The sequence below is a fragment of the Phyllobates terribilis genome, unplaced genomic scaffold (genome assembly GCF_046119375.1).
Source record: "Phyllobates terribilis strain yellow unplaced genomic scaffold, ASM4611937v1 Scaffold_5__5_contigs__length_657084704, whole genome shotgun sequence".
NCBI classification, from domain to species: domain Eukaryota; kingdom Metazoa; phylum Chordata; class Amphibia; order Anura; family Dendrobatidae; genus Phyllobates; species Phyllobates terribilis.
Window position 1 is genome coordinate 250809676 of NW_027362765.1, and position 14241 is coordinate 250823916.

The 14241-nt window shown below is 40.9% G+C and overlaps 1 protein-coding gene across 1 annotated transcript in view; it reads left to right on the plus strand.

Moving 5' to 3' along the window:
• The first annotated feature begins 4508 nt into the window (after positions 1-4508).
• Positions 4509-14241, plus strand: part of LOC141272874 (proton channel OTOP2-like) — a 273399-nt gene continuing 263666 nt past the window's right edge. The window contains exon 1 of the mRNA XM_073684013.1: positions 4509-5072. Coding sequence (XP_073540114.1) covers positions 4745-5072 — 328 coding nt within the window. The 5' untranslated portion in view covers positions 4509-4744. The remainder of the gene's footprint in view (positions 5073-14241) is intronic.

Below are 14241 nucleotides of genomic sequence, written 5' to 3' on the forward strand. Positions count from 1 at the left end.
TGACCAGGTGGAGTTGTAGGCCTGCCGTTCTGACTGTACTCTTTTGGCTATCCCGCTTATAGTTGTGTTGTAGCCCACGTCCCTGAGTGTGACGCGCTGTGCTCACCCGTATGGCTGGCGACTCGGATCCCGTGTATTCCTCGCTCCTCTGTGGCGGTACTGGTCCTTTCGTGTGGCTGAGCCTCCGGGCTTCTGTTGGGCCCGGAGACCTGCAATCCCCTGCCCTGCGGTATCTGCTGCTGGGCTTGAAGGGTCCCACAGCCTCGGACTCTGGTGTCCGGCTCTCTGTGTACACTGGCCAGGACGAGCTATCTCCAGCTCCAGTCCCTGGCTCCTTACTCCTGTGTCCTCAACTGGACTACAGCCCTGTCTGAGTTAACCCCGCCTCCAGATCCAGTTATATAGGGCAGGATCCTCCCCTTTTCTGGTCTGGAGCAGGAGGTGTTGCATGTAGTGTGTTCCCTGACCAGGAAACTCCTGTTTTGCTCCCAGACATGGTATTAGTACCACTGTGGCAACTAGACCCTCTGGGGTGCCACATTTGCAATCTACTAACAGTGTCAGACATTTCTTAAAGATGGCATAAGGCTCTAAACTCCCCTGAAGAATAAGGAAACGTGTCGGGAGCCAAAGCATGGTAGAACCTGCACTGACCCCAATGAAGGAGACTTCATGACAGATAAGTCCGCCTTTACATATATAAAATTGGTGAAATGGTCCAAAAAGTATGCCAAATGGTTCAATTCCACTAGAATCCGTGGGCTGCTTAGACAGTCTGATAAGCAGCAGGATTGTGTATAAGTTATGACATTGTATTTGAGGCTTATGGTATTTCAGTGCCTCACAAACTGACAGTATGCCAAATTATTCAATTCTACGATAATCCGAGGGCTGCTAAGATAGTTTGATAAGCAGCAGGATTGTGTAATAATTGTTAATGTATAAGTAATGACATTGTATTTGAGGCTTATGGTATTTTAGTGCCTCACAAATTGATTTTTTGAAAAGGGGGTACGATATTTACTCACTCCGATCCCGAATTAAATGGGATAATGAGAGTGTTTTCTAATTAGAAATAAAATATAGAAAGGACCTCCCATTTAGAAGTGCTCGAGTTGTGGCATAATAATAGAGTGATTATCAGTAAGCCTTCTGAGCCTCCTGTAAAAAAACAGGGTATATTAAGAGGAAATTGGGCAGTCAGTTCAATAACTTGGTCTCATAAAAGTGTAATTCCAGGAGAATTGTTTGTCTTCTTAATCTGGTTGCATAGATGTATAGCTGAGGTTTTATATGCATGGTGCACTTTTTAGGTGATAATTCTATATGTTTTTACTATAAACAAATAAAACTTTGATATTTTAACTTCTTGCTACTACCTTCTGATTGATAATTGAGGTTATCCTTATTAGCTGAATTGTTACTCCAAACATTCACAGAGTCAAGAAGAGGAGGAAAGCATCTGCACCGATGCCCAAAATTTTGTTCGGTTGGATTTGGGGCAGAACGGAGTAGGGTCCAAGCAGGTTCCTGACCCTCGTCACCAGACGTTAACCACCGGGGAGGAAGGTTATTCTGATGAGACTCAGATACCTGAGGCTCATGCAGACTGTACTGTGCTGTCAGGGAAACAAGAGAAGGGTCACTCTAATGGCAAGGAAAGGGATAACACATTGGATGATGACGAGGTTTAAGATCCTACTTGGTGTGAACCCAGAGTCACGCAGCCGAGTAGTTCATCTGAGGAGGTGGAGGAAGACAAGGAGGTTACCTTTCGACCTACGGCGCAGACACGGAGTGATGCTAGCACAAGGACCACTGCATCCTTAGCCACAACTGTGGCTGTGGCCATCAGCGGTCAAGTGTCTGCAACTTGCACGGGCAGCAAGGGTTGCCTAGCCTGGGCCTTCTGTGAGACCGCAAAGGATGAGCCAACTCATGCTATCTGCACACTTTGCAAGAAAAAACTCAGTAGAGGGAAAAAGTGCAATAATTTGACTACTACACGCATGAACCTTCACATGCGCACACAACATGCGTTATGCTGGGAATCTCACAGTGCTAAAATGCAGACCAGCGGACCTCAACAACCATCAGCTGCCCCATCAACCGCATCCGATGGTTCTTCCTCCACCTCTGTTACCGTGCCAAGTATTGTCACGCAGGTCTCCCACCGTAGAACCCACCGCTTTACCCGCTCCATTCACACTGAGTGAGAGCCTGTCAGGTGTAACAGCTGTTTTTGACAGATCTCAGAAAACGAGCACACCACAACTTTATCAATCCATTGTAATATCTCCATCTGCATCTTACTTGCGGTCCAGCAGTTTGTCCGGTTCACCGTACTCCGTCCTCTCTCAGCACAACAGCCAGCCCTCGGTCCTGTAGTTGTGGTCACGTAAAAGATTGTTTCCTCCTACACATGACAAAGCTAAGAGGCTGAACTCCATCATCTCCAATCTGTTGACCACGGAAATGGTGGTGTCAGGCCCTAATTTTCTGAACTGTGAACACTCCTGTATGGCTGCTTTTTTACTGAGGAGGAAACCGGAGAACCTGGGGGAAAACCCCACAAACATGGGGAGAACATACAAACTACTTGAAGATGTTGTCCTTTGTGGGATTTGAACTCAGGACTCGAGCACCGCAAGGCTGCAGTGCTAACCACTGACCACCGTGCTGCTCTCTGTTCTCCTGGCTCTGATATCTAACATGCTGAAGAAACTTGCACCTATTGCCACTCAGTGTCTTCAGCTCCTTTGTTTGGGCAGCCACTCAGTCTACCACATAAAATTCCTGAAAAGGAAATTGTGGATGGCTTTGCTTCTGGTACTGAGTGCAGTGCTAACGCCATGACGTCGTGCCATAATTCACTGGAAATATTCCAGGCTGGTTGGAGACGAGCTCATTCCCACCGAAAAATACCAGCAGCAAGCTACGGAGATGGTGACCTCTATCATTATAAAGGAGTTAGCTCGTTGTCTACGCGACTGACCACCGCTGCTGTCTACCTTGTGAACATTGTGTTGAAGCTTGCAAGGTGTCATGGGTTTACCATGACAGAGAGGAGCCAGAAGACCGCAGCGTCTGATTCCTCACACTCCTGCAGTCATTAGAAGCCTTGCGCCTTCATATTAATGGGTGCAGGGGTTAATCTGCTCAGTTGTGAGCTCCTGGAAGCTTACCGTGATTTAGGCTCTCAGCAGATTTGTCCCGTACATCTCGCCTACTGTGTAACACTGTACTCCAACACATCAGACTGTCACCTACCGTGGAAAACCTTAAAAAGGAAGCTGAAGACCCACTTCTTATGACAAGCCTACAATCTGCGGTAACCCTCGCTCCAGCATACCGCTGCACGACTAGCTGTACCCTGACCTACTGTATCCTCACCCATCCCTTGTAGATTGTTTGCAGGCAGGGTCCTCTCTCCTCTTGTACCAGTCAGTGAGTCACCGACGGTGAGCCTTTTTCATATGTAAAGTGCCACGGAATAAATTTCGCTGTAATAATAATAATAATTATAGTACTTGTTCTCTGGGTCAATTGATGGCACTTTCCAGGTGTCTACCCCTAATTGGATGTGTTTTGGAAGCTTTTGGGCCCATTTGAAGGTGTTGTATATGCAATTTTTTGCCCCCCATTGAATCCTACGGCGTTTGGTAATGTTCTGCGAATATTCAACGACTAAATCGGTGAATATTACAAATTCGACGATCGTAATCCGAACCGAATATTGAAACATTCGCTCATCTGTAGGTAAGACATTTTTAGGTTTAGATTTAATTTGATTAATTGGGGTTCTTTTCAATGTCATTTGTTAGTAGCACCCCTAAAACATTAATCAAAGTGTTTACATTGTGAGCACCAATGGATGGGGACAGCAATGATGATGTCTGTAAAGTCCTGTGGAAATTAATGGCGATATAGAAATAAGTAGAATAAATAAAGTGTGTTGGAATAAAGTATTAGATGATATCCATAAAAATGAATGGTCACTATGTAACGCACAGATGTGCCAGTTTCTCAGAAGATAGAGAATTGCATTAGAGATATCACGCTCATGTCGGAGTTAGACATGAGGGACTGCCTCATAACTCAGAATACTATAACAGGATGAAGTGGAGTTTCTAAATCAGACAACTTATTTTAGGTGAAGTCTCAGACATTTCAATCAATCTTGATTTGTAAAACATCCAGTGAAATTGCAGACAGTGAACTCTGACAAATATTTACTGGGGTTACACAAGTGTCAAAATCCATACAAATAATACGATGTAGTTCTGCATGGATCAATAAATGTCACTCTGTTCATTTATTTCAGAATACAAATATGATGCCAAAGTCTGACAGCTTATGTCAAAGCTATATAAGGAGAACACATATATAATCCGAATATGTTGCAACACACCTGCACCACACCTTCACCCCCAGCACTATCACCTGGCAGCTCTATGTATGTTCAGTAAATATTTTTGGAAATTATTTGTTTCTCCTCCTACGATTCTTTTCTGCTCAGACTACCTTTGGTCACAGGTAACTCCTCCCAAGTGCTACTTCCCTGGACTGCTATTAACTTCCACACATTGCTTTGAGTAATGAGACAGTACACGTTTATATGAATGAATGGAGCACAAAGAAATTTAGTGAGAACAGAATGATGAAGATGAGGAGTTGCAAGAGAATGTAGGACAACCCAAAGAGAGCTCAACATAGCTACTAATTAATTGGTGATCGAATCACCATGGAAATGAGGCAAGACTTGAATACCTTTAGTGACCAGAGAGAAGACAGTAGACCTGATACACAGAGGAGGAATACAGATGAGTGGAAAAAAGGTGGAAGGCTCTTTTCTGGTCTTGTGGGCTCCAATGTCTTACTCTTCGGTGGCGCTTTGGCAACTTGTGTGTTCACTGAAGATGTTGACATCTATGAATTTGATTTTCTCATTTATCTGTCCGTCATGATGGTAATCTGCATTCTGTGGATGTTTTTTCAAATGTACTTCACTTGGAAGAACAAAAATGCGATTCTCTATAAGGACTGTCAGGCGGGACCAATATGGATGAGAGGTCAGTGAATTGATGCAGTCACTTGCATTTTATTGAATGTTAATTTTTGAATTGGAAGAAGAATTTTTATAAATTAGATGTGCCAAATTGTGTTTGTTCAACCATGGTTTATACTGTATGAATGTTAATTAAATCAATATAATGAGTCCAAAATGGTGATCTATTCCATTTGAAATATACATTAAATCTAAATGTCTGGATCAATATGTACATATGTATGGCCAGACATACAAAGTGAGTATTCAGAATTCATTTAAAATGTCAAAGTTTCTTAATTAAATAAAATACACCAAATACATAAATATAAAAACAAACAGTGCCTAACATGAGGGACACATAAGAGTAAGACTGTTCCTAGTATATATGTAATATCCAGGTTATGTGTCATACTGACAACTAACATGCTAATAGCCATATCAAGTGCTTGCTACCATAAAACCAATGGAGTGTTATTTATACAGGTCGGCATATATAAACATGCGTTGTCAAATGGACTAGTATTGTTACCTGTCTGTATGTAAGTCCTATCCTGGGTCTCATATATATGACAGGTCCAGTGTCCCACCACCCCGTCACATGTTTCATGCCGTTTCTTCAGAGGGCAGAGGGCCATTTAAATGTAAATAGGTCATGTTCACATGTTCAGTATTTGGTCAGTATTTTACATCAATATTTGTAAGCCAAAACCAGGAGTAGAACAATTAGAGGAAAAGTATAATATAGTAGAAACACGTCAACACTTCTGTATTTATCGCCCACTCCTGGTTTTGGCTTACATATACTGATGTAATATTGACCAAATACTGAATGTGTGAACGTGGCCTTACATTGTAACCTGGATATTACAACCCCTGGCAAAAATTATGGAATCACCGGGCTCAGAGGATGTTCATTCAGTTGTTTAATGTTGTTGAAAAAAAGCAGATCACAGACATGGCACAAAACTAAAGTCATTTCAAATGGCAACTTTAGAACTTTAAGAAACACTAAAAGAAATCAAGATTAAAAATGTGGTACTCCGTAAGAGTATTTTTTTTTCAAACCAAGCAGAGGGAAAAAATTATGGAATCACTCAATTCTGAGAAAAAAATGATGGAATCACCCTGTAAATTTTCATTTCCAAAACTAACACCTGTATCAAATTAGATCTACTCATTAGTCTGCATCTAAAAAGGAGTTATCACACCTTGGAGAGCTGTTGCACCAAGTGGACTGGCATGAATCATGGCTCCAACATGAGAGATGTCAATTGAAACAAAGGAGAGGATTATCAAACTCTTAAAAGAAGGTAAATCATCACGCAATGTTGCAAAGGATGTTGGTTGTTCACAGTCAGCTGTGTCTAAAATCTTGACCAAGTACAAACAACATGGGAAGGTTGTTAAAGGCAAACATACTGGTAGACCAAGGAAGACATCAATGCATCAAGACCAGAAATTTAAAGCAATATGTCTCCAAAACAGGAAATTTAAATTGATATTTTGGACAGTTTTCTTATCTCATCAATTGAAAGGATGTTTTGGGATGATGACATCATTTTCAAGATGATAATATGGTGGAGGTTCAAAGATGCTTTGGGGTTGTTTTGCTGCCTCTCGCACTGGGTGCCTTGACTGTGTACAAGGCATCATGAAATCTGAAGATGACCTAAGGATTTTGGGTCACAATGTAGTCCCCAGTGTCAGAAAGCTGGATTTGTGTCCTAGGTCATGGGTCTTTTAGCAGAACAATGACCCCAAACATACTTCAAGAAGCACCCATAAATGGATGGAAACGGGGCGCTAGAGAGTTCTGAAATGGCCAGCAATGAATGGGGATCTAAATCCCATTGAACACCTGTGGAGAGATCTTAACATTGCTGTTAGGAGAAGTCAGCCTTCAAATATGAGAGACCTGGAGCAATTTGCAAAAAAGACTGGTCCAAAATTCCAACTGAGAGGTGTAAGAAGCTTGTTGATGGATACAGGAAGCGATTGACTGCAGTTATTTATTCCAAAGGGTGTGCAACCAAATATTAATTGAGGGTGCCAACAATTTTGTCTGGCCAATTTTGGGGTTTTCTGTGAAATTTTGTCCAATTTGTCTTTTTTTCTTTTTTTTTTTGTATGGTTTCAACACACACCTAAGAAATATACATGTGTATAACAAAACGTGTGTAATTGTAATAATTTTCTGGGAGAAATACTTAATTTTCTGGAACCATTTCAAATGTGCCAACACTTTCAGCCATGACCGTATGTAATAATAATATAATAATAATATTTTTTATTTTTATAGCACCAACATATTCCACAGCACTTTTCAATTAAGTGGGGACATGTACAGACAATAAAAACAATACAATGTATCACATTTCAGCAGTTACAGGAGGAGTGAGGGCCCTGCTCACAAGCTTACAATCTATAAGGAAATAGGGAGACACAATAGGTGAAACTTGCTGTTACGCACGATCCAGCCATTATTATAATAAATAAGGGTTTTCATATTAAGCTGAATAATGCGGTCATCAGCCAGTATGTACATATTGGTCCAGACATTTAGATTTAATGTATACATGTAAAGTCATAAATTGTAACAGATATGTTATAATGTGTCAGGTATGAAAGATTATATGACTGCTGGCTGTACAGACAATAGGCAAAAGTGGTACTAATTGGGACAATTTAATGTGTTTTTCTAATCTAAGCCTAAAATTTCTACGTTTCTACATTTAGTACGTTTTTTCCGCTGTAGATTTTTGTGCTAAAAATCACAGCGTCTTACAGTTCCAGCAAAATGGATGGGATTTATTGAAACATCATGTCCGCTTTGCTTTTTTTTATGCTGTGGAAATTGACCCATGGAGCAAATCTGCAACATGTCAATTTCTCTTGAGGAAAATATGTGTTTTATTTGCGGATTTTTCCCACAGATTTGAATGAGATGAAGAAAATCCACAGGCAATAACGCAAATGCATTTTTATTGAGTTTGATTGAGTGGAAATGCACTAAGAATGCTTGTAATTCACTCAAGACTTTAACAATAGAGGTTTATCAAAGCCAAGTAACAGGGAGTATCCAAAACAAAGCAGTTTTATTTACGATAAGACATACCTATACAAGACAAAAAATGCAGTCGAAAAAACACAAAAAACGAGTAAAAAATGCACTCAAAAACATAATGAAAAAAGAAAATAACTGGTACAGGAATGTTGCATCGAAAAATGCAACAAATACTTATTGTGGGAACTTCACCTTAGACAATCATCAATATAATGCATACCATTCTTTTAGTGAATGCATCAGAGCTAAATTACATGATATGATTATGTAAGAGAATGATTGTTAAGGCTTTTTCAAATTTGCAGGCAAGACTGGTCTAGACAAGAATATGGTAATTGTAGCATTTGTCAGAAGGGTTGACGTCTGAAAAATTGTTGGAGTTTTCATTTATAGCCAAGAGCAATGTTTCTAAAATTTCAGCATGCAAATCCAGATATTTTCCATACTGCCAGAGGAACCTACTAAAAAAGCCCTTTAATAAATGGCAATGATTAAAAAGTGAAAATTTGGTTTGGGGTAATTGATTTCCATATATCTAAAATAACAAAATGAAACAACTTTTCAAATAATCTTCCTTTAAAATATATTCCCATATTGTGTATACAGCTTTTTTGAAGGAAGTCTCCATGAACATAGATTACAAACAAACCTGTACTGTATGTTGTCTAATCCTGCAATCACATGTCAGGCTACGGGCAGGTGCAGACGGCAGTAGATTCTCTCATCGGAGAGAATCGGGCCGATAATGCAAATGACATTCTGATCAAACTCCGATTAGAGTGTGATCATAGCGTGCTCCGATTTCTCTCGGATGAGGAGAAGATGAAAAAAATTTGTCCATATTCTCCATTCTGTGAGGCCACGGAAATCAGACCGCACTCAGATGACATGCGAGTGCAGTACGAAGTTTCCCACGTACTCATTGGCTTGCATTGCCGAGTGCAATTCGATTATCAGATCAAACTCAGGCATGCAGCAATTTTTTTCCTCGGACAGACGCTGTCTGAAGAAAATAAATCTGACGTGCACTGTTTCCTTGAATAACATGGACACGAGTGCTATCCATGTTATGTTATTGAAATGTTCTTGCTAACATTTCAAACTGTTGAAGCCGAGATGCCAAGGTCTTTGGAGATAGCTACATACAACAGTTTGAAAAAAAAACATAAGCTCATCAAGTTCAGCCATTTTTGACCAGTTATACATTTTCTATCGCTAGATTATTTATAGCACCCGCCATTGTTTAAATGCTGTTACAGTGTCTGCCATTACTACCTCATGCTGTCAGGCATTCCCAGTCCGACTTCTCTAACCGTAAAGAACCCTTTCCTGTTTAACTGCTGGAATTTCCTATTTACCACATTTAATGAATGTCCCCTGGTCCTTTGTAAGGTCATTGGAAGGAATAAGTCATGTGCCAGTCCTTTGTATTGACCACACATGTATTTATACATATAAGTGAAATCTCCTCGAAGACGTCTTTTTTATAAGTTAAAAATAAACTTTCTCAGCCTTATTATAGGAGAGACTGCCTGCCTTTGAGCTGACTCTAACTTTCCAATAACCTTTTCAAAATGTTGAGTCCAAAACTTTACCCCATATTCAAGATGTGGTCTTACAAGTGATCTATAGAGGGGTAATAATACATTGGGATCTGGGGATTTTATCTCTCTTTTTATACACCCGAAAACCTTGTTTGCTTTTGCAGCTGCTGTTTGACATTGAGTACTAATGCTCAGCTTACGTTGTAGCTAAAATACCCAAGTCCTTCTCCTGTTCTGTAGTCCCAAGTAAACTTCCATTTAATGTGAATAAGGCAATACGATTACTTCGTCCTAGGTGCATTATTCTACATTTATCAACAATAAACTGCCAAGTGTTTGCCCATGCAGACTTGTATATTGTTCTAGATCAGACCTTGGCGAAGTGGGGCTTACAGGCCACATCCATGTCTGCTGTGCAGAGCATCAGTGCACACAGCAAAGCCCAGAGCAGAGCGCGGGGGGAATGGGAGCAAGGTATGTGTTTTTTTTAATATGTAGGATGTGTGTCTGTATAAAGGAAGGCTAAGTGGAGCTCACAGTGTATATAGGGGGGATGTGTGGGGACGCATACTTTATATAGGGGACTTTGTGTGGGCTCATACTGTATATAGGGGGCTGTGTGTATGCTCATAGGGTTTAGAGGGGGGTGTCAGCATACTTAAAGGGGACCTGTCATGTCCTAGTTGCCATGTACACTGCCCCCATTGCTTTGTTAGTGATGCAATGTGCATCACTAACAAGCTATTTTCATGAAAATCGGTGGTAGTATAATGATGTTATAACTTTATATACACTTTGTCCTACCTGCTCGTATTCAGTCATAGGGATGTTATTCTCAGATTCAGTCATGGGCGGTCGCCGCATACAGTTAGTGCTGACGCCGCCCATGACATTTGAAAACTCATCCTGGCAAGCGCTAGGTTTGAGGGGCGCATGCGCATTTGCACACGTCGGGCCGCTGGCCTCAGTGCGCATGCAGCGGACCAGCGGCCCGACGTGTGCAAATGCGCATGCACCCCTCAAACCTAGCGTTTGCCAGGATGAGTTTTCAAATGTCATGGGCGGCGTCAGCACTAACTGAACGTGGCGCAGCCCATGACTGAATCTGAGAATAACATCCCTATGACTGAATACGAGCAGGTAAGATAAAGTATATAAAAGGTTATAACATCATTATACTACCACCGATTTTCATAAAAACAGCTTGTTAGTGATGCACATTGCATCACTAACAACGCTATGGGGGCAGTGTAGATCGTAGCTAGGACGTGACAGGTTCCCTTTAATGCTGCTCAATATTAAGTGATTCAATTACTTAATAATTAATATTAATATAAAATTATTATTTATATGGTAATATTAATATTTAGCAGAATTAATTTCAGTGTATTGGTTTGTCCCTCCACAACAGTCACAGTCTCTCGTGTGATCCCTGGGGAAAATTGTTTCCCGAAAGGCCACATCATAATAGTTTGTGCTTGTTGATAATTGTTTGTGCTTGGTGAAAATAGCATTTCTGGTGTTCTCATACAGCTCTCTTGTCTTTGCTATTAAGAACAAGGGAGAGGGAATAAAACTGACCTTTTTAAGCATGAAAGCTTATTCATAGGCTAATTAAAGTTATATGAGATCGATATGAAGAAATGTGGAAAGCAGCACTCACCAGATCTTTCTTCGCTTAAAAGTCCTTTATTCCATCATATACAGTGATGGCCAAAAGTATTGGCACCCCTGCAATTCTGTCAGATAATACTCAGTTTCTTCCTGAAAATGATTGCAATCACAAATTCTTTGGTATTATTATCTTCATTTAATTTGTCTTCAATGAAAAAAACACAAAAAGAATTGTCCTAAAGCCAAATTGGATATAATTCCACACCAAACCTAAAAAAGGGGGTGGACAAAAGTATTGGCACTGTTTGAAAAATCATGTGATGCTTCTCTAATTCGTGTAATTAACAGCAACTGTAACTTACTTGTGGCACCTAACAGGTGTTGGCAATAACTAAATCACACTTGCATCCAGTTAACATGGATTAAAGTTGACTCAACCTCTGTCCTGTGTCCTTGTGTGTACCACATTGAGCATGGAGAAAAGAAAGAAGACCAAAGAACTGTCTGAGGACTTGAGAAACCAAATTGTGAGGAAGCATGAGCAATCTCAAGGCTACAAGTCCATCTCCAAAGACCTGAATGTTCCCGTGTCTTCCGTGCGCAGTGTCATCAAGAAGTTTAAAGCCCATGGCACTGTGGCTAACCTCCCTAGATGTGGACGGAAAAGAAAAATTGACGAGAGATTTCAACGCAAGATTGTGCGGATGGTGGATAAAGAACCTCGACTAACATCCAAACAAGTTCAAGCTGCCCTGCAGTCCGAGGGTGCAACAGTGTCAACCCGTACTATCCATCGGCGTCTGAATGAAAAGGGACTGTATGGTAGGATACCCAGGAAGACCCCACTTCTTACCCCGAGACATAAAAATGCCAGGCTGGAGTTTGCCAAAACTTACCTGAGAAAGCCTAAAACGTTTTGGAAGAATGTTCTCTGGTCAGATGAGACAAAAGTAGAGCTTTTTGGGAAAAAGCATCAACATAGAGTGTACAGGAAAAAAAAAGAGGCATTCAAAGAAAAGAACACGGTCCCTACAGTCAAACATGGCGGAGGTTCCCTGATGTTTTGGGGTTGCTTTGCTGCCTCTGCCACTGGACTGCTTGACCGTGTGCATGGCATTATGAAGTCTGAAGACTACCAGCAAATTTTGCAGCATAATGTAGGGCCCAGTGTGAGAAAGCTGGGTCTCCCTCAGAGGTCATGGGTCTTCCAGCAGGACATTGACCCAAAACACACTTCCAAAAGCACTATAAAATGGTTTGAGAGAAAGCACTGGAGACTTCTAAGGTGGCCAGCAATGAGTCCAGACCTGAATCCCATAGAACACCTGTGGAGAGATCTCAAAATGGCAGTTTGGAGAAGGCACCCTTCATTTATCAGGGACCTGGAGCAGTTTGCCAAAGAAGAATGGTCTACAATTCCAGCAGAGCATTGTAAGAAACTCATTGATGGTTACCAGAAGCGGTTGTTCACAGTTATTTTGGCTAAAGGTTGTGCAACCAAGTATTAGGCTGAGGGTGCCAATACTTTTGTCTGGCCCATTTTTGGAGTTTTGTGTGAAATGATCAATGGTTTGATTTTTGCTTCATTCTCTTTTGTGTTTTTTCCTTGCAAGCAAATTAAATGAAGATAATAATACCAAACAATTTGTGATTGTAATCATTTTCAGGAAGAAACTGAGTATTATCTGACAGAATTGCAGGGGTGCCAATACTTTTGGCCACCACTGTATGGACAATCCAAGAAAACATGCGGCAAGCAGGTAGAAACAGGGAGTAGATGCAGGGGAGGGAGAGAGGATTGTCCATATATGATAGAATAAAGGACTTTTAAGCCAAGAAAGATATAATAATAATAATAATTTTTATTTATATAGCGCCAACATATTCCGCAGCACTTTACAATTAAGCGGAGACATATACAAACATTAAATTCAATACAAGGTGAGACACTTTAAACAGTTACATTAGGAGTGAGGTCCCTGCTCACAAGCTTACATTCTACAAGGGAATGGGGGGACACAATAAGTGAAAAGTGCTTGTTATTTCAGGTCTAGCAATTATAATAAGTAGGGATTTTCATATAAAGCTGCATGATCCGGTCATCAGCCTGTATGTTTAAGTGCAATACTCAAGTATTGAGTGCAGTTATTGTGTGCATGGAGGGTGTGGAGACAGATGAATAGTAGGGTGCAGATTCTGAATAATATTTAGAAGGAGGGAATAGGGAATGTTAGTTTACTGAGTAGTTGAGGTGGTAGGCTTGTTTAAAGAGATGTTTTTTTAAAGCGTGCTTGAAGACGTGGGGACTAGGCATCAGTCGGATCGTCTGGGGTGAAGCATTCCAGAGAACTGGCGCAGCACGAGAGAAGTCTTGAAGACGGAGGTGTGAGGTTCGGATTATGGTTATCTGGTGAGTGCTGCTTTCCACATTTTTTCATATCAATGTCTGTTTTGAACTATAGCTTATGCACCACCGCAAAGATCGTACGTAACTGCTGATATTGAGAATATCACTTGAGCTTGTGGGATTGGTGCCAGCAGGGTCGGACACTGACAGCTTGGGGCCCCTGTGCAAGAAATATGTCTGGGCTCCCCCTCGCTGCTCGGCATGCTGCTTATGGTGAGGGCAGTCTGGCCATGGCACCCCCGGAGACTTGGGCTCTGAGCAACAGGTTACATCTCCGTTAGGATTCGGTTCTGCTGAGCCAACCATGTATATATTATATTAAATTATATGTCTGGTGTCTGATAGTATACCACAAATAAAAGTATGGAATATTGTAGTAGACTGCACTATTCCATACTTAAAATATTTACTATTTTTTTACAGTGGATGTTGCAACCACTGTTTGTCAACCATAGGATGCAACTGTTCAACATATGCATCATGGTGAATACGCTGAACAGAGGCCATTTGATCTTAAAGAGTTATTCCCCAAATAAATTAAGTCATCCCCAATCCTGTTGAT